This window comes from Musa acuminata, chromosome BXJ1-5 (genome assembly GCF_036884655.1).
Source record: "Musa acuminata AAA Group cultivar baxijiao chromosome BXJ1-5, Cavendish_Baxijiao_AAA, whole genome shotgun sequence".
NCBI classification, from domain to species: Eukaryota; Viridiplantae; Streptophyta; class Magnoliopsida; order Zingiberales; family Musaceae; genus Musa; species Musa acuminata.
The window spans coordinates 1,696,331-1,715,924 of NC_088331.1; the positions used below are offsets into that span (position 1 = coordinate 1,696,331).

The 19,594-nt window shown below is 39.5% G+C and overlaps 1 protein-coding gene and 2 non-coding genes across 4 annotated transcripts; all 3 read left to right on the forward strand.

Annotated features, from left to right (window-relative positions):
• The first annotated feature begins 1,274 nt into the window (after positions 1-1,274).
• Positions 1,275-1,348, forward strand: TRNAI-AAU (transfer RNA isoleucine (anticodon AAU)). Its single transcript has one exon. It is a non-coding gene; the product is annotated as a tRNA-Ile (tRNA).
• Positions 1,349-3,849: 2,501 nt separating this feature from the next.
• On the forward strand, positions 3,850-19,306 carry LOC135674894 (calcium-dependent protein kinase 4-like). Of its 2 annotated transcripts, XR_010513764.1 has the most exons (5): positions 3,850-3,966; positions 16,891-17,515; positions 18,177-18,295; positions 18,643-18,870; positions 18,958-19,306. XR_010513764.1 is itself a non-coding variant. In XM_065185151.1 (4 exons), the coding sequence occupies exons 1-3, from the start codon at positions 17,231-17,233 to the stop codon at positions 18,644-18,646; spliced, it is 408 nt and encodes a 135-aa protein (XP_065041223.1). In that variant the 5' UTR covers positions 16,580-17,230; the 3' UTR covers positions 18,647-18,870; positions 18,958-19,306. The 2 variants fall into 2 exon arrangements, 1 of the variants encoding a protein (XP_065041223.1); XM_065185151.1 differs by lacking the exon at positions 3,850-3,966 and having other exon boundaries at positions 16,580-17,515.
• Positions 11,519-11,592, forward strand: TRNAI-AAU (transfer RNA isoleucine (anticodon AAU)). Its single transcript has one exon. It is a non-coding gene; the product is annotated as a tRNA-Ile (tRNA).
• Positions 19,307-19,594: the final 288 nt, after the last annotated feature.

Genomic DNA, 19,594 nt, shown 5'->3' on the forward strand with positions numbered 1-19,594 from the left:
AGTGGTCTCGATCACATCATAGGCTTTGCTGGAGGAAAGTGACGAAGAAAGAATTTTTATTTTTACATACAAAAGTTCTTGAGAAAAGGTCTTTGAATACTTTGCATTTGATACTTCGTCCACATAATTTGCCACATTAGTCGAACATGGCTACATGAGTTTAATGTGATCTACATAATTTTTATTGATTTTTCTCAACTGCCACATTGACAAAGTGATCTACAAAAGACAACTGTTCTTATATAACTTGAAACTTAGCTGTGAAATCTAATGAATACTTAAAAGTACAATGTCATTCTTGGAAGCTTGAATGCACGTCATACAAACTGTCTGCAGTGGTGTCATCAGGTCTTGATAATGTAAGGGAAATTAGCAACTTTTTGAACAAGTAGAGTGTGCTTTTGCAATGCCTTGTTTGCATGGACTAGTCCAAGAGTCCTGAATCTGTGTGGTTGTCACATTCTGTGTTTTTTACAATGCTTGTTTGTGTAAAGCTTCATTGTCGTGTACTATGTTGCATCAATTAATCTAAGGTTAGGTATGTAAATCTGATATACTTGTAAAATGGGGCATGCTTTTACCCATGACATGTCTCCTTGATGGTTGAATTCTGCTCTCTCTTAGAGCAGGCACATCATTTCTAGGCTCTAGACCTCAACGTTGTATATGATGTTATAGTTAAAAAATAGTTGAATTGTATACAGTTAAGAACCAATTACTGGACCAGATTATCAGTAAACAAAAACAATCTTATTAGGTCACCCGATAAATTAAAATTTTGAGTTCTGTAGGCTTTCTGTCCTCGCTGCAAGGTTGTGCAGTTTCTACGCCACCCTATTGACACTTGAAGCTGGCAAGTTTACATAATTGATCAGGTAATGATGGCAGTTGGGGTTTTAAGTTCACCAGCAAACAGTTTTCAACTTACCTGTTAAGGCAGAAGCCTGAATAGTTGCTTGCTACATTATGTGTTTCTGTGATTCTTAAATCACCAGGCAGCCATGTGTTTGCCTATCTGACTCTGATATCCTTAGTTTTAGCTTTAGAAAGCTTTTTGGATAGCTTCCCTCCCTCTTTCCCTTCCCCTATGCATAATGAGACTTGCTAAAATTAGGAACCAAATCTGAGATTATCCTTGCTGTAGAAAGACTGCAGTAGCAGCAGTTTAACATGCATAGTGCATTTTGGAGATTTATTTATCTGTGACCTATGGAATCTGTCAGTTTCATGGTGTTTTGCTTCTAAAGAGTTTTTAGAGCAAAACAATCACATTTGGCCTATTAGCTCAGTTGGTTAGAGCGTCGTGCTAATAACGCGAAGGTCGCAGGTTCGAAACCTGCATGGGCCAAAATTATATTTTTTAGAAATTTAATTTAATTTTTGGCATCAAAACAGGTTCCAAGGAGGAGGTGAATAAAAGATCTGTATCCTTATTTTGAAGTGGAATTAACAAGTCCTCATACTTTTAGCTAGATTTTTATAGTCATATCATTATTTGCAATTCTCCTCGTTAGTTAAAATTATGTTTTTGGCCAGCAGTTTTATCTGTGCTATATGTACTTCTTTTGAGGGAGACATAATTTTTGTATGCACTTGATATCATATTTTTCCTTTTGACTGTGAGAAAACAGAGAAATCTTAGCTCCTTCATGATAAAAATATTTATTTAACTAGAAAAAATTAGCTGATTTGATGCTATTTGAATCTGGAAGACTATAATCATAACATATGATCAATGGGTATCTGTTAGGCAGCAAAGTATATTTAATCAATTCAAAGTATTCTACAAGAAGGAGCACCTCCAATTAGATTTACTGTGGAACTTTGAGCTTAGCAACATTAATATAGTGCAAATCTACTGCATTATCTTTGTCTAACTTCGATCATTCTCTTCCAACTTGTTCTGTTATGTAACATTGAGCTCAGAAATCTGTAATTGTAGCTCAACTTTGATAAGATATAACAGTGTAGATCTTTTTTTTTTTTTTGCCTAATTTCACTACATGTATTTGTTTCACATAATGAATCCAGGTTAAACAAGGAGAAACATAGTTTATACACAACAATAGAAAAGGCAATTGTCCAGAGAACCAAACAGAACAAGATTGTATGTGTGTGCCTAATGGTTTGTCTGAAATCTCTGACTTGTCCATGGTCTTAATGGCATAGGTATGGTCAGTGATCTCAGCACCCCATAGACGTGACACAATACACCAGCAAATGACAATGGATCTGTGAGCCACTCTGAGGCCAAGATCAAGAGGAATAAGGGAATTGAAGTTCTACACATTGAGATGCTTTCTTCCATGGGACACACAGAACAGTGTGAGCCTTGGCTTAGGGTTCCAAGTTGCCGGTAGTTCTATATCTCTGTCCTCATGGCTGAATTCTTTAATAGGATAAAGCCAACTATCAAATGCATGGCTTTGACCTGCCTGTTGCAACAATTATGCAAAAGAACTTGACTGTTCATAATTGGATGTCATCATTTTTAATTAATGCAAAGTTGCTACGGCCTTTTACAAAAAATTTTACGGAAGCTTCAACATCAAGCATGAATTTTTAATGGAGTTCTATGAAGTATTTCCTGCATCTAAATACTTTGAATTAGATGGTCTATTCAGCATGCACTTTGAGCTTGTTTTGTGCCAGTCATGAGCTTTTAGAAGTGGAACATTTCAGACCCAATTTACACTCAAGTGTGTATGAACATGCAAAAATCTGTTGTTCTTGATTTCCATCCAAACTGTTAGCCAAACACCTAAAAGAATAATCCTTTCTCCAGTTTGTTAAAAGAAACAAAAATTAAAGATCCATATCCTTAACATGTCCAAATAGGATAACCTTCTTTAGACTTAATATATGATTCTAATCAAAAGAATATCTACATTTGTGAGCAACTGAACAATGCCATGGCACAATCCATGAAGAGATGACCACCACTACTTCTGGTGGACTTGTGGCCGTGCGGTCATCCAAAGCCTGGAGAAGAGCTGCGTGGGCTGAGGACGACAAGGAGACCTAATTGGGAGAAATGATGGCTCCATTTGTATACCTCCACTGAGTGAGAGCCATCATGACAGAGAGGGAGAAGATTTTAGGTCCACACACACAGTTCCTCCTTTTGACTCAGTAGAGTCCCAAGGGCAGGTGAGTTGTGACACTTGCATGGCTGCAGCTTCCAACTGATACTGGTGAGGGATGTGGCTTAATTGTCTGGTTTATGCTCCCAACTTGGTACTGTGTATTTGGATTGCTTGCTTTGACATTGTAGAACATAGGCCTGGCAGCCATATTATAAATTCATTGATAAGCTTCTTGATCGAATGATCAGAAATCCTAAATGAAATCTCTAAAACCATAAATCCTTAAGAAAAGACCCAACATATTCATAAGCTTTAATGGTGAAGGGATGAAGCAAATGAAGAATGATAATATTTCTAGTTTTCTATGCTAACTCACAAGTCATAGATGTTATTTTAGTTGATGAAAGTTAAGCTATAATACTAATATTAAGCACTTCATTAGAAAGTAGGGATCTAAAACTAAATAGGCTCAAGACTGAAAAGCTTAGGTTTTGTTTAGACAATTTAAACTGAATATAATAAACAGAGTTCTATGTTGTAATTTTCCGACGTTGGATCAGTAAGGTGCCCATTACTGGATCCCTTCAATATCGGGTCGAAGAGGGGCCACGATCCGCACACCCGCAACGCGTACGCTCGACATCCGACCCGTTATCACAGTCGTTGGATTCGGATCCTCCGGTGCTCAATCGAATTCGTCTCGGGTCCCCGGGTACGTGAACTTTCACTTGGTGGATGCCGCTCGAGGCAAGCAGAACACGCCGCGGGAGCGGGAGCGGGAAGGAGCTCTCCTTTTCCCTTCGCTACTTCGGCGATCTAATAAAACCCTAAACCTAGATCGGCGATAAGAACCCTAGGGGATTGTGTGGGGATTCGGAAGGTAACACGCGTCTCTTCTTTCATTCTCTCTTTTCTTTAGCTCTATTGTCTGTACAATTTAGATTGGAGGTTGCTCTGTTGTCTTTTATTTAGCTCTATTCTGCTTATGATATCTATGCTAATGTTTCATTGTTGAATTTCTATTATATTTTCCTGTCTTGGTATAGCTGATGTTTCGATTGAGTCAGAAATATGTGACATGCAAGAGATTTGGATGTAGAACCATGAGTTAATCAATTTCTGGTGTATCGAGTACTGCTGGTTAATCTCTAAGTCGAGATTAAATTGCGTCATTTCTCGGCATAAGATCTGGCACTTCATTTATATGATTGTGGCATGGTCAGTTCAGTGACATTGATGACGATAATTGATTTTAGACATAGAAAATCAACGTCGTTCGACTGATATCAAGTTGAGTGGTCTAAATCACATCATAGGCTTTGCTGGAGGAATGTGAAGAAGAAAGAATGGGAGAGGAAGATGATTCATTGAGAAGAAAAAAAAAAAAAGAATATGGAACTAGAAGCAATAAGAATTTGCTTATAGTTGACTAACTCGAATAAAATAATTAGTAGATTTATTCCATCCAACCCAAAATGGAAATTGGCTAGGTTATGAACTGATAATCATGGAATTGACTTGATCATCAGATTTTAAGTTCATTCCACACCGGATCAAACTGGTATAGGGTTATGTACATTCTTATTAAATCCACTTTCTGGTTACTGGTTAGCCTGGAGATCTAATGGTCCATGACAACCAGTGGGGATGATTGTAGGCACATACACAACTCTGTAGATGGGATAACCAGAATATCTCAACAATTTAAGTAATATTTTTGCACTGTAAGTTATCAGTTCTCCCCCCTTATGTTATCTTCCTCTCTTTTTTACCTTTTCCACCATTCTCATTCTTTATATTCTTGTATTAAACAAAAGATTATGACATGGTTTGCTGCTGTTATTGGAAATAACGTGGTGGATGAATTATGGAAATTAATTGAAAGAGAGATATGGATTGAGAATACTAAAACAAAAAGACAGTATTTATACTCAAAGGAATGAGTTTTTATAGCACCGATGGAATACATCACTTTTACCTTCTTTTATCATTTTAATATGCTCCGTATTCTTTTACTTTCTCTTCCTTTTATCTACTTCCACTCTTTGCTTGTGCTTACACTTAACACACTGAGAGACCTATATTTATATTCCCAAGTTTAATACTTCATCAACCATGGGTATGATAAGCATAGTGATATCGGACTAAGGTATCCCATTTGTTTCATTGGTGCTTATGGGCCTTCATGTTCAAACATGAGGGGCTCTTTACTCCAAGTTTTGTTGTCTAGATGCATATGTATAATGAAAAGTTTTTATCTCCTAGACAGTATTTTTAAACAAGTTACTCTAAGATCAGATATTAATCTTCCATCAGCCTCTAATGGAAGATCTGAGCTGTGATACCTCATAAATAATGAAAACCACACCTAATTCATTTTATTTGTGCTTGCATGATTCACAAATAAAGGTAATTTGATGCTTTATCTTATCTTTGTCATGTTATACAAAACCAAAGTGATCCACCATTGCATTATGTTTCTTGTGATATCTTGTTCCAGTTGATGGATTTAGTTAGGTTTGCTTTACCCATGTATAACTTACAAAGCTTCTTGAGAAAGGTCTTTGAATTTTTATTTTTATTTCAATGCATTGAATTTGATGCTTTGTCCACATAATTTGCCATATTAGCCGAACATGGCTACATGAGTTTAATGTATTGATTTTTCTCAACTGCCACATTGACAAAGTGATCTACAAAAGACAACTGTTCTTATATAACTTGAAACTTAGCTGTGAAATCTAATGAATACTTAAATTACAATGTTATTCTTGGAAGCTTGAATGCACATGATACAAACTGTCTACAGTGGTGTCATCATGTCTTAAAAATACGAGGATAATTAGCAACTTTATGAATAAGTTGAGTGTGCTTTTACAATGCCTTGTTTGCATGGACTAGTCCAAGAGTCCTGAATCAGTGTGGCTGTGCCACATTCTGTTTTTATTTACAATGCTTGTTTGCATAAAGTTTCATTGTCGTGTACTATGTGGCATCAATTAAAATCAAAGGTTTGGTATGTAAATCTGATATACTATAAGGGGGTATGCTTTTTACCCATGACATGTCTCCTTGATGGTTGGATTCTTCTTTCTCTCTTAGATGAAGCACATCATTTCTGTGCTCTGGACCGCAACATTGTACATGATGTTATAGTTAAAAATAGTTAATTGTATATAGGTAAGTGTCAATTACTGGACCAGATTATCAGCAAACAAAAACAATCCTATTAGGTCACCCGATAAATCAAAATTTTGAGTTCCGTAGTGACACGGACTTAGCTGGTTTTGCCTAAGTCGTGCGGCACCCTTGCGTGTCCGTCCGCAAAGGTCAGCCTCCCCGAAGCCTCCCATTGTCCCTTAGGACCAACAAAAGAGAGAACGGGTTAAAGAGAACGCCTCAATCGGGATCCACAAGCAAACATGTCCGAAAAACACTTCATAGACAATACAAATTACAAACAGACTTTACAAGCTCTGAACAGTGGCACAACAAAGGGTAAAATGGTCCATTACAGACCGAAAAGCTCTCGAGCGTGTCCACATGACACAACCTTTATTTACAAGCCTAAAGAGACCACCAACCCAACTAAAATGGGACTATTAAGCCTTCGGCCGCCCCTCTACATTCTGTACAAGGCAAGAACATGCCGAACGACACGGACATACATAAGCATTACATCAAACACCTTGTTTAGAAGTTTGTCCGTGACATTCTCCCCCACTTATCCCTTCGACGTCCTCGTCGAAGCCTTTGTGAACACTGCAACTCTTCGCCTTTGCTGAGTCTTCAATCTTCTGCTCCAGCTGCAATGCGCCTCCTGGCTCCCAGCTGCTCTCCGTTGCTGTTTCTGAGTAGTCGAACCTTTGATCCGCCATGCTGCTTCAACTCGCCAATGACTCTGACTCTGGTGTGGGGTTGGCTGAGTTGTGTTGATCCTCATTGATTCCTGCGGATCTCCCAGATGAAGGAAAAGACCATCCTTACTGCGCCAGTCTCTCATAAATTCCATATGCTGCTCGAACTGGGTGGATGCTTGTTGGAGTTTTAACGAGCATCGTCTCACAAACTTCTGAAGTTTTGGGTCCTTCCTCCACAACATCTGCTCATTGACTCTTCTTTCAGTTAGTTGTCACATCCAGGTAGGTTCGCATCACTTCCGCTTTCGATTGGCATTTCGTTGGGAAATGAAGCGGACAATCTACTCTCAGTAGCACTGATCACCATTGGCGAGGATTTGACAACTGTTGTCTTCCATTCTCTTCGAAGGGTCTTTGAACTTGTGCAGAGCTCCTCTGCTGGATAGATAAGAGAATTGGGGTACTCGGTTTCGCCCATTCTCTTAAGAGTTGAGAAGGCAAAGGTTACTTGACTTCGCCCGCCTCCTCGAGGTTGTACTTCATGCATCGAGCTGGTTACTAGCCTTCGCCTGCTCTTTGCTCACACTTCTGAAGCACTTGAAGTGTTTGCACTCCTTACATTGAGTTAGTTACTGTGATTCACCTTCTCAATGCCATTGAACTTCTGGAATGCAGGAAGTTTTCACCCCAACTTGGAGTAATTCTCTGATAGATGAGGTCGCCTCTGGGATTGTACCGTCTTCTCCATCAACCCTGCCGCCTACTCCACTGAGTAGCAAAGGTACAGCACCGCGTACTGCTTGCTTCGTTCCTTGGTCGTGCACTCTTGCATGACCTGAAATCCTTCACTTACGGCTATCTTGATGAGAAACTTGTTGACACCGGTCTTACGAAGTTCTTCGGCCTCTGCCCTTCAGCCTTGTCTCGGTACTTGAAGATTGTCTCTGCATTCTCCACCTCCTCGGCCCCTTTCACGACCAAGCGCTCTCCCTCCATGAGAGCAAGGGATCAATGACTTTCACGGAAGTCCCGCCTCTGCGGTACCATGGCGTTGTCATGCCCATGGCACTACTATCCGTCGCCTCGCATCTCCATCCATTTTCTTCACAATCAGTAGATATGCCTCCGTGACACTCCTCTGAGTCCACCTCCATTCTCATTGATTGCTTGATTTTGGGTAGCTAAGTCCCTCTGGATTCGTCGTCGCTTCCTCGCCCTTTTCGACCCCCTGCTTCAACACCTCTGTGTTCTCCAAGCAGCTCTCCTTTGGTCGATGGAAAGACAGACTGCAACTCCCATGCATGGCCTCTGCCATCGCATTATAGGGTCTGCACCGATTCTGTTCTCCCTAGCTTCCTTGGTAGCAACGTCCGCTTACTCGACCTTGTCCTCTGACTTGTCGGGCTCCCTTAAGCGAATATGAGCTCTGGAGCAGTCCAACTCTCCAGCTGTTTCGATCATACCTCTGCATGATCAAGTCCCTCCCATGGGACTCATTGGTACTTGCATTCGAACTCTTCCCTTGGTGGAACACAGCCCCCATATGCTGATGACCAAGGTTTTCATCCGATGCAAAATTCGATGCACGCCCGGAAGACCCGCCTCTGCGGTACCATGGCCTTCACTCCTTGAATCCATAGCCCTTCTTGCCGTCGTGTTGTTCATCGAAGTGGAGCTTCTAGTAGCTCCCGATCATACCTCCATATGATCTCATCCCTCACGGGACTATATCGTGTGTGTCGCATTGCCACGAACTGTTCCACCACGATCCGCTGCACCATGTCGCCTCCTGGTGACATCTCCATTGCATTCTGATCCTTGTGGACTAAACTCGAATTGTGAACCCTCCATGTGTGGCCTCTGCCAATACATCGCAGGGTCTCCTCCACCTTCGATTTTGTTCGCTCCTTTGGCAATCGACCTTCATCCACCCACTCTTGGGTCACACCTAGATGAAGCACCGCTCTAGGACAGTCCGTCGCCTAGTAGCTCCCGAAGTCCACCGACTTCGCTGTAATTTGTGCACCATTGCCTGGATCCTGGGCCTCTGCCCCTACCAGCACAATCTCCGCTGCGCACTGCTTCCTTCATGGCAACTTGAATGGCAACACTGTGGCATATTCTTCAAGAGTACCCGCCTCTGCGTCCTCTTGCCCCGTGCTAAGGCCTTCTGAACCCAACTTCGCCTCCGCAAATTGAGTCGCCTTAGTTCCTCCATCAAATGCTCCTCCGAGATAAGGTGCATGTGCCCAAAAGCTCCCTTCGTCTTTGGCACCATGCAAGATGAGTCCACTCCGTCAGAATGGAGGACCCATGGAACAACATGATCCTGCTCTTGCCTCTACAAGAGTTCATGTCCTTGACCTATGTCTAAGGAAAGCACTGTGCCTCTGCTCCATGTTCCAACTTCTCTGCTGGCTCCCTTCATGCGGCTTGGGTACTTCGCCAAGTTACACCCAAGTTGCTCCGCTCTTCGTTTTTGCATTGAGTCGATGGTGGCCCTCGCGCCCACCATTCCACGGGTCAGCCCTCCCTTGAGTCCGATCTCCATATCGACTCTAAGTGTGCCTTCATTTAAGTTGCTTCAGGTCGCTCCCCCACTTGATCTCGCAATGCATCCACCCATGCGTTCTCTCGAGCGAGATCATGTGACAACTCCTCGCTGCTTGCTCGGTCCATTGAGCTTCGTGGAGTTGTTGTTTGTGAGGTACTCCTCCTCAACATGTGAAGTCCGTCTCACATGATTCTCCCTCTGGAGAGCCGAGACTTATCTCTCCTGGATAACTGTCCCGTTGGAGCAATATCTCTCTTCGTTTCGGAGACCACCATCCCCTTGGACTACTCCGATCTGCTGAACAAACTGTGCATTGTTCTGCCTCTTGCAAACGCACTTGCTAGATTGCGCCTTCACGTCAATACAGCCACCGCTGCACCCCTCAAGGCTTAGCAACATGCTGAACTCGTTGCACACTTCAGCCTCCTCCGGACGTATCCTTCGCATGCCGAAGAGAAAGTTTCAATGCTCCATGGCGCCGAGTCTCGACCGCCTTGGGATGGCCACGAACAATCCATCGTCCGCATACAAGCCCATGCATGAGTACCGAATTCTTCGAGTTAGCAATTCCCCTCACCTCTGTGAGCTTTGCACAACTCTTTCGGTCGCTGAGCAACTCATTCCACTTTGCATGGTCTCGTCCTTTTGCCAAGCGCCTCGCTTGCCTTGAGCACCATCAAGTAAAGTTGTCAACGTTGAGCCGAAGCTCAAACTCAGCCATCCCAACCTTTGTGCGCTCCACATTCTTCCAAGCTTGCCTGTTCTCGTGGTGCCTCTTGCGCGAAGGGTTGGCCATTCCTCTGAATGCCAATGTTAGATGCCCGCTCCTCTGAGCGACTCTTTTCCCTACATCTCCATGCCCGTTTTCCCTCAAACGGTCGCGCGTTGCTGACTGCCCTCAACGCAGCCCCGCTAGGTCCCTCACGTTTGCATGTCAAGTGTTTCTATGAGTGCTTGTCCCGCTCTGATACCATATGACACGGACTTAGCTGGTTTTGCCTAAGTCGTGCGGCACCCTTGCGTGTCCGTCCGCAAAGGTCAGCCTCCCCGAAGCCTCCCATTGTCCCTTAGGACCAACAAAAGAGAGAACGGGTTAAAGAGAACGCCTCAATCGGGATCCACAAGCAAACATGTCCGAAAAACACTTCATAGACAATACAAATTACAAACAGACTTTACAAGCTCTGAACAGTGGCACAACAAAGGGTAAAATGGTCCATTACAGACCGAAAAGCTCTCGAGCGTGTCCACATGACACAACCTTTATTTACAAGCCTAAAGAGGCCACCAACCCAACTAAAATGGGACTATTAAGCCTTCGGCCGCCCCTCTACATTCTGTACAAGGCAAGAACATGCCGAACGACACGGACATACATAAGCATTACATCAAACACCTTGTTTAGAAGTTTGTCCGTGACAGTAGGCTTTCTGTTCTCACTGCAAGGTTGTGCAAGTTATGTACAGTTTCTATGCCAGCCTATGACACTTGAAGTTGTGCTAGTTTGGATAACTGATCAGGTAATGATGGTAGTTGGGGATTTAAGTCCACCAGCAAACAGTTTTCAACTCATCTGTTAATGCAGGAGCCTGAATAGGTGATGTCGTTGCTTGCTACATTATGTGTTTCTGTGATTCTTAAATCACCAGGCAACCATGTGTGTGCCTATCTGACTCTGATATCCTTAGTTTTAGCTTTAGAGAGCTTTTTGCGCAGCTTCCCTCCCTCTTTCCCTTCCTCTATCCATAATAAGATTTGCTAAAATTATCAACCAAATCTGAGACTATCCTTGCTAGAAAGACTGCAGTAGCAGCAGTTTAACATGCATGGTGCATTTTGGAGATTTGTTTCTCTTTGACTTATGTCTTCCCATAATCACCCATGCAATGAGTTATTTAGTCGTGACATTGTGTTTTCTTCTTCGGAGTTTTTTTCAGTGGCCTCCATGTTAATAAATGAAAGGGAAAGTTCATGGTGTCTTGCTTCTAATGAGTTTTTAGATCAAAATAATTATAATTGGCCTATTAGCTCAGTTGGTTAGAGCGTTGTGTTAATAACGTGAAGGTCGCAGGTTCGAGACCTGCATGGGCCATAAATATTATTTTTTTTAAATTAAAAATTGATTATTATATTTATTCAATAAAGAATGTGAGGTGATGAATTTTTGTCGAGCTACATCTATCAAGGTCTTATGAGAGATTAATGGAATATCTTGAACATATTTAGACATGAATTATGTAGACTTAGTGGTCATAGTTGTTATTTTGATTAATGAAAGTTATATTTTAAGCTAAATAGAATTAAGAATGAATATAAGGTATAGTTATGATGGAATAATAAGTTTGTTATTCAATGAAAAGCAGAGATTTTAGAAGACAATGCAACTTTTCATGGAGATGGATTATGGTGACTTAATGGCCATGTTAAAAAAATATTAAACTTAAAATATATAATTAATGCTTTTTCATCAAAGATTTTTTTTCCCAAAGCCTAGGGTTAATTATATCAAATATAAGGTGTAGTCAAGTTATTTTTTTTGTGTGTACCATTTATATTTATGTGAAAATGAGAGATTAATGAAGGCATCATGTGAGAATGAGAGACTAATGATGACATTATGAAATATGTATTATGTTGACTTAAGGCTCATAAATATTATTTTGATTAAATGAAAAATAGTTAAGACTAATTCTACGTCGGATTTGTTGGGACGAGCATCAAATAATTTTTGCTGTAGATATTATTTTGATTAGTGAAAGTTAAGAATTTAAGCTAAATACATTTAAGATCAAATGTAAGTTACACATAAGATGGATCGGTGAGTTCCTTATTCGATGAAAATGAGAAATTAATGAAGACATATAGCAATTTTTTTTTGGGAGATGTATTATGGTGACTTAATCACATGGGTATTATCTTGATTAATGAAGGTTTAGTTATGAATACTTCTAAACTGGATTTATGAGGACAAGCATTAGAAACTTACTATTTAGATAAACTAAGATCAAGATCAAATGCATAAAATACAATTTTAAAGATTCTAAGAGAAGAATTAAGGTATGGATAAGATCGATAAAAAGTTAGAACCATGCGTATCTATTAGTACCTTCGTATGTTCTTTATGTTGTTTTGAATAAAGAAGCCTCCTTCCAGGCAAAAGATTAGTTGCAGTTTCAAGGATAAGGCTTTGCCATTCCATTTTCAATTTGGTTCTGCTGTTTCAACAAATTTTCGTACACATCAAGCATCGTCTTTGTCTTCTCAATATTTGGCATATTTACCATCTTAAAAAATTTTATAATGGTTCTAATGGCAGTATTATAAATAGTTGTGGTATTTAACATTTGTTTGTGTTCTTCTTTTGTAGAGTTCTTATGTCCAAATAATATTAAGTAGAATACAATCGAGAGCATATTGTCACGGACTTAGCTGAAATTGCTTAAGTCGTGAAGCACCATTACGTCAACTTCTCGGACTCAATATCATGAGCTTAGTTGAAATTGCCTAAGTCGTGAGGCACCATTGCGATAAAGTCACGGACTTAGCTAGAGTTGCCTAAGTCGTGAAGCACTCATGCGCCAATTTCTTTGACTTATTTAGGATTACCTAAGTCATGAAGCGCCCTTGCGATATGCGTCCGTAAAGGGTTAGCCTATTTGCAACCTCGCTTAGGTCCCGTAGAACCTATAAAAAGAGCAAATTGATTAGTTTGAAAACGAGTGGTGGATAAGTCTTGACGTCTCACGAAGAGAGTAGCTTTACAAGCAATTCAGCAAACACTTTATGTGCAAGAGAGAAAAGAGAGAAAGAAGAAAACAAATACTTTAGAAGACAAAACGAACAGTTGCAAGTCCACAAATGATTGCTCATTGGGTGTTGGGCGTTGATCGGTTTACACAAGTTCGCACGTTAAGTTGATGGGAACTTGCCATTACGCCTGACATTCGATGAGCAATCATTTGTGGACTTGCGACTGTTTGTTTTGCCTTCTAAAGTCTTTGTTTTCTCCTTCCTCTCTTTTCTTTTTTGCACACAAAACATTTGCTGAATTGCTTGTAAAGCTGTCCTCTTTGCAAGCCGATAGGACTCGTCCGTCGCTTGCTTTCGAACTAATCAACTTGCTCTTTTTACAGGTCCTACGGGACCCGAGCGAGGTTGCAAATAGGCTGACCTTTTACGGATGTATATCACAAGAGCACTTCATGACTTAAGCAATCTCAGCTAAGTCTGAAAAGTTAGTGCAAGGGTGCTTCACGACTTAGGCAACTTCAGCGAAGTCCCTGATTTTGCTGCAAGGGTGCCTCACGATTTAGGCAATTTCAGTTAAGTTCGTGATAATATAATAAAAGTTTTTGGTGGAAATTGCTTATTTATTCTTGCAGGAAGCAGAGCTTTGAAGCTTTGGAGTAACAACTAGGTGACAATGCCTATAAACTCCACACTACTACTGCTACTACCATTAACCAATGGCTTGGCCTCGATTTGCAAGAGCATTTTATTAAGCATGTTGAATGAATCATGTCATTGGTGTTGAGGCAGAAAGTAACGTGTATCCGTCGAGCTCGCAACCAATAAAATTGATGTTAAAGAAGGATAAGTTGGATGGCCATGCTAGTGTAGCTTGTCTATGGTTAGTGATGGCTCGTTCTCAAATAATTCAACGTAGCCAAGCGTTAGGAGAGGTATGCTGTTATGCCTTGTATTATCTCTCTCTCATGGCTTTTCTTTTGTCAGGTTTGAAGTTAATTTCATGGACCCCTCAAATCACTGATATGTGGGATTCAATTAAATTTTTGTCTCCATGCTCTCTCTCTCTCTCTCTCTCTCTCTCTCTCTCTCTCTCTCTCTCTCTCTCTCTCTCTCTCTCTCTCTCTCTCTGTGTGTTTGTGTGTGTGCTTGTTTTGTTAGGTTTGAAGTTAATTTCATAGACCCCTCAAATCACTGACTAGGACTTGTGTGATTTAATTAGTTCTAGCCTGCATAAGTCCATTGATTCTTCCCAATCTGAATTTTTATTTATTCTTATCACACATACGAAACATTAAAAAATACATTGGTATTTTACAGAGATTCAGTCCTTATTTTATAAGGTTTTTTTCATCCAAAAGATTTTCCAAATATAAGTTCCTTGTTGGATAAATAAGCTTGCAGGTTTAAAATAAACAACTTATTTCCTTATTAGAATTCCAGATTTGACTTCCTCAAGAGACGTTCTATAAGGATCGATGGCATATATGGATAATGTTGCATCTGAGTGTTGATGGATTATTTTCCTTATCAATGAAGATACAGTTGGTTCAATCATGGTTTACTACTTACTCTTCTATATGCTTCTTAACTTGTAGGTATAAGTAGTCTCTGCGATACAAAAGCAGCTTTCAATCAACTAGTCATGTTGGGAATTGTATCTAGTAAATCCTAGTCTTAGTCTAACGGGTGTTGTTCTTTGATTAGTAGCTCTTTGATCATCATGTAACATGTCATTTGCTAATGCCATCTTGTAGAACTTTTTTTTTTCTTTTTTTGTTTGGTCAAATGGCATCATTGAAATAGCAAGGATTTGTATGATAAAAGATGAAAAAAAAACATAAGATAATAATCCCACTTATAGATTGTTCATACAAAAGAGAGGGTTCTAAATTGAGCTTGTTTTACTTGCCACATCAAAAAGATCAAATTAACTATAGTAGTAAACCCTATGATATTTTCGTCTGCAAAGTCAATGACACGAGGAGAAACGGAATTAAATATTTTACTTTTACAAGTTTAAAGATCCCAATATAATTTTTGAAAATATAAGGGACTAGGATGCTAAAGATAACTAATTATAGGGGACAATATGTAATTAGCCCTCTAATTCCATTCTATCCTCTCATAATTCAAAAATTAAGTAGGTAATTAATTAGTTAATTATATGGATTAATTCTGTTATTGCAGAGAGGCTTAACTATCCCCGAACGCGGTTTGGAATGGTTTTGGAAGAGGAGAGTAGCGACTCTGGTTGACATTGTTATGCCGTCCTCCCCTCGCTTCCTTCTGCCACGTCACATTGTGCTTCCGTCATTCAATGGGGGTCATGCATTGTGAAATTTTTCTTTTTGTCAACCAAATGAAGGATGCTCCTCTTAAGACCAAGGTCTGCAATACCGTACCGTACCGGAGTTTTGACCTGGGCTCGGTACCGGTACGGTACGGTATACCGAGCGGTACACCCAGGTGTACCGCTCGGTATATTTAGGCGTGTCAAGCACTGCAGCACTGCTACAGTGTTGCTACAGTGTCGAAACGGTAACAGATGGTCCGCGTACCGGAAGCCTGTCGGACCGGTCCGTACCGCCCGGTACAAATATATGTTGTAACACTGTAGTAGTGCTGCAGTGCTCGGCACGCCTAAATATACCGAGCGGTATACCGTACCGTACCGGCACCGAGCCCAGGTCGAAACTCCGGTATGGTACGGTATTGCGGACCTTGCTTAAGACTATTGACTTTGGATTGTCAATTTTCTTCTGACCAGGTACTCTTCTTCTTTGAGACTTGGTGCTGTTAAATTTAGATAGGAAGAACAAGGTGCATCCATTTTCGTGTATATTCTTGCTCTTGAAGCATCTGGTAGTTTGTTTGGCGACACACTCAAGAGAACATTTTAATCCAAAGAACACTAACTCCAGAGAACAAGTATTGTGTTGCATATGATCTGAAAGCAACTTTCAGCATCATAACTGAACTCTTTCATTTTGTAGGAAACATTTCTATGATGGTGATCCAATAGAATTGCTGCAACTTCATCATTCTATCTCATGGCGGATAGTTCCACTGATTGATTGCCGGAGCCTTTATATCAGCTTGATGCACACAGTTTTACAGTATCTTTGTATGTCTACACAGTTGGTTCTCTTGGATTGTGTGAAATGCTTACATATGGCATGTCTCAGAGAAAGTATGATATAGATTCATTTAAGAAAATCACATTCTTGGTCTGCTATAGTTTCATAGCTGCATCAGTTGTGTACTAATTTTTTAAAAATGAATTTTTTTCTGGTTTATTAATCAGCACATTCTCTTTATCAGGAGAAATATTCACTGATGTGGTTGGTAGTCCTTACTATGTCACACCAGAAGTCCTGAAAAAATGATATGGTCCAGAGGCAGAGGTCTGGAGTGCTGGAATGATCATTTATATTCTTCTTAGTGGCGTCCCTTCATTTTGGGCTGTTGAGAAATTTGTCCTTAGCTTGTATCTGCTTAGAGTTTGCTTAGACAGTTCATTGATATGCATCACCAGATTTATTTTTATGTTTGTACATATAAACTGATCTAGTGCTTCATAGGTTACTATTTATCTATGATCTTCTCAACTAACATGTGCTGCAATTTACATCACACCCAGAAACCGAGCAAGGTATATTTGAAGAGGTTTTACACGGCAAACTTGACTTTCAGTCAGATCCATGGCCCAGCATCTCGGATAGTGCCAAAGATCTTGTAAGAAAAATACTTGTTAGGTAGCCCAAGAAGCGGTTGACTTCTCCTGATGTTTTGTGTAAGTTATACTTTAATCTAGATGTCTTCGCTGTTGTAAGAAACTACTTGAAATCATGACTTTTATCAGTGTGATTGATTTTTTATTGCATAATCATACTTCAAGATAACATTGGATCACATTCATAAGACAAAATTTTAGATGTAACTTAGATAGTCAAATTATCTCGACATCACTATCCCATTACATGCAGAAGTCAGAAGCTCTCTTGGATTTGTCAGGTAATTTGCCTATCATGAATTTCATGGCTTCTAAGGGAATTATGATGGTAGAGTTCTATGGTGAACTGAGCTTTCTCAAGTTACTGTTGGCTTCCTCCCAGGTCATCCTTGGGTTCAGATTGATGGAGTGGCTCCTGACAAGCCTCTGGATTCTGCAGTTCTATATCGCCCGTAACAAGTTCTGCAATGAACAAACTAAAAAATATGGCTATCAGAGTAAATTTCAGAAGTCGAATAATTTTGGAAATAAGGTGGGTTATGCTACTGCTTTGGATGCTATGCCATGAATGATTCTGGAAAGTTCAACCAAACAAAGCTGTGAACTAGATTTTTTTTTCTTTTTTTTATCAGTGTTGGCTGTGACTGTTACGCTCATGTTTACAATCATTGCAAAGAAAGTTGATGTTGCAATATTGTTTTCTTACTCATTTTTTTCATCTATTCAAGTTTATTTTTACTTCCTATAATTTTCGAAGACTAATAATTTGGGGTTAACCCACAAGTTAGCTCTGTGGTAATCATGCTCTTATGGAAATTTGACAACCCATATTGGTGATCTTGAGATCTGCAACCTTCTCTTATAGGAGACAATGACCACTCATAACTCATGCAGGCTTATTTGTTCAGGGGTTTTATAGTTAGAAGGAATCCAGATTGTAGAACCTTTAATGCAATTTCCTCTTTAATTTTATTTTTGTGTAGTTACTATACCATTGACCCTTGTAGCATGTCTTTTCATTTTCCTCTTTTGTTGTGGGTCTACTCATTTTCTTGTTTTCTGCCTTCAATTTGTAGATCTTTCTGGTTTTTGTTTCTTGCCATTGGAATGACATGGATGTTTTATGGTCTACACAGTATTGTATACCTTGTAACCTCCTATTCCTTTTATTTTCTCCAAATATTATTTTATAGGTTCTTGCTGAACACCTTTCTGAGGATGAAATTGCTGACCTTAAGGAGATGTTTAAGATGATAGATGCAGACAACAGTGGGCAGATAACATTTGAAGAACTCAAGGTTGGATTGGAAAGGTTGGTGCTACTCTCAAGGAGTCAGAAATTTTATGCACTTATGCAGGCAGTAGGTATTCAAACATCTGAGAGCTGGATAATGTGTATCTAACAATTGAAATGTCTTATAGTAGTATGCCCCCATAAAAAAATTTAGTATCATCTTTGAATAATACAACCACCTTTCTGTTATATGATGTTTAAAAATTCATCCACCAAACTATAAAACATTGGTTAGACGGTCACTTCCTTTTCTCAAGAAAATTAATAGTTTCTCTTGCAAATTTTGGTGAAAGAATCCATTATCTTAATGTGTTTTTTATCTCTTTTCTTGTTCCTCTCTTTGCTGCAAAATGGGAAAATTTTAGGTAGATGTTGATAACAGCGGGACCATTGATTATGGCGAGTTTATTGCTGCCACTTTACATCTGAACAAGAAAAAGAGGGAGGATCATTTATTTGCAGCCTTCTCATACCTTGACAAAGATGGGAGTGGTTACATAACTCAAGATGAACTGCAACACTCTTGTGAAGAGTTTGGTGTCAAAGATGTGAAGCTGGAGGATATGATCAGAGAAGTAGCTCAAGATAACAAAGTATTTATATTTTTTACATCGTACTTCCAAAGCTATATTAAGAGATGCAATCTGCTCATCTTTTCAATCTTTTTTATTTTTTGGCAGGATGGACGCATAGATTAGAATGATTTTATCGCTATGATGCATAAAGGAAACACTGGATTCAGCAAGAAATGAATGCAAACTAATTTCAGTATTGGTTTTTGGGAGGTTTTGAAGCTCGGTTAATGAGGTTAGTTCCGAGGTTCATATTCTTTTCTTTTTTTTTGTAATTATTACTTGTAGAGTTGTCTTAGGACCTGATAATTGGGAACTGAGTCTCTATGTTGTATTCTATTCATAAGCCTGCAGTAGTTTTGAAACCCATTACAAGTTTTAGAGAGCTTTGGTGCCCTTAAAATTGCAAAAATATGAACAAATTCACCTGATGTACAGATTTGTTTTTGAGATTTGATTCAATAACTACATGTTGAAGCATGGTTGTTTTTTGTGCTGAACAGAATTTGTTCTTATCATATGTTTCTCAGGATAATTCCTTGTTTGCTTTTGTTGATTGTCTCATCTTTGTTATCATGGAGTTTGAGTTTAAATCAAACTGACTGATAAAATTTAAGCTTATTAGGTTGTGGATCAAATCTGATATATATCATTATTTCAATTCTTTCAGAACTTCTACAAATACATGTAACATAATTTTTAATTGAAAAAAGCATTTATCTTTTATTGGTTCCGCATAATCCAA

Bases quoted from the DNA above. Each gene is read 5' to 3' on its own strand.
- LOC135674894 (XM_065185151.1), top strand. From the start codon at position 17,231: ATGCAGAAGTCAGAAGCTCTCTTGGATTTGTCAGGTAATTTGCCTATC. The intron at 17,516-18,176 runs GTGGGTTATGCT...ATTATTTTATAG, and splicing joins CGAATAATTTTGGAAATAAG to GTTCTTGCTGAACACCTTTC.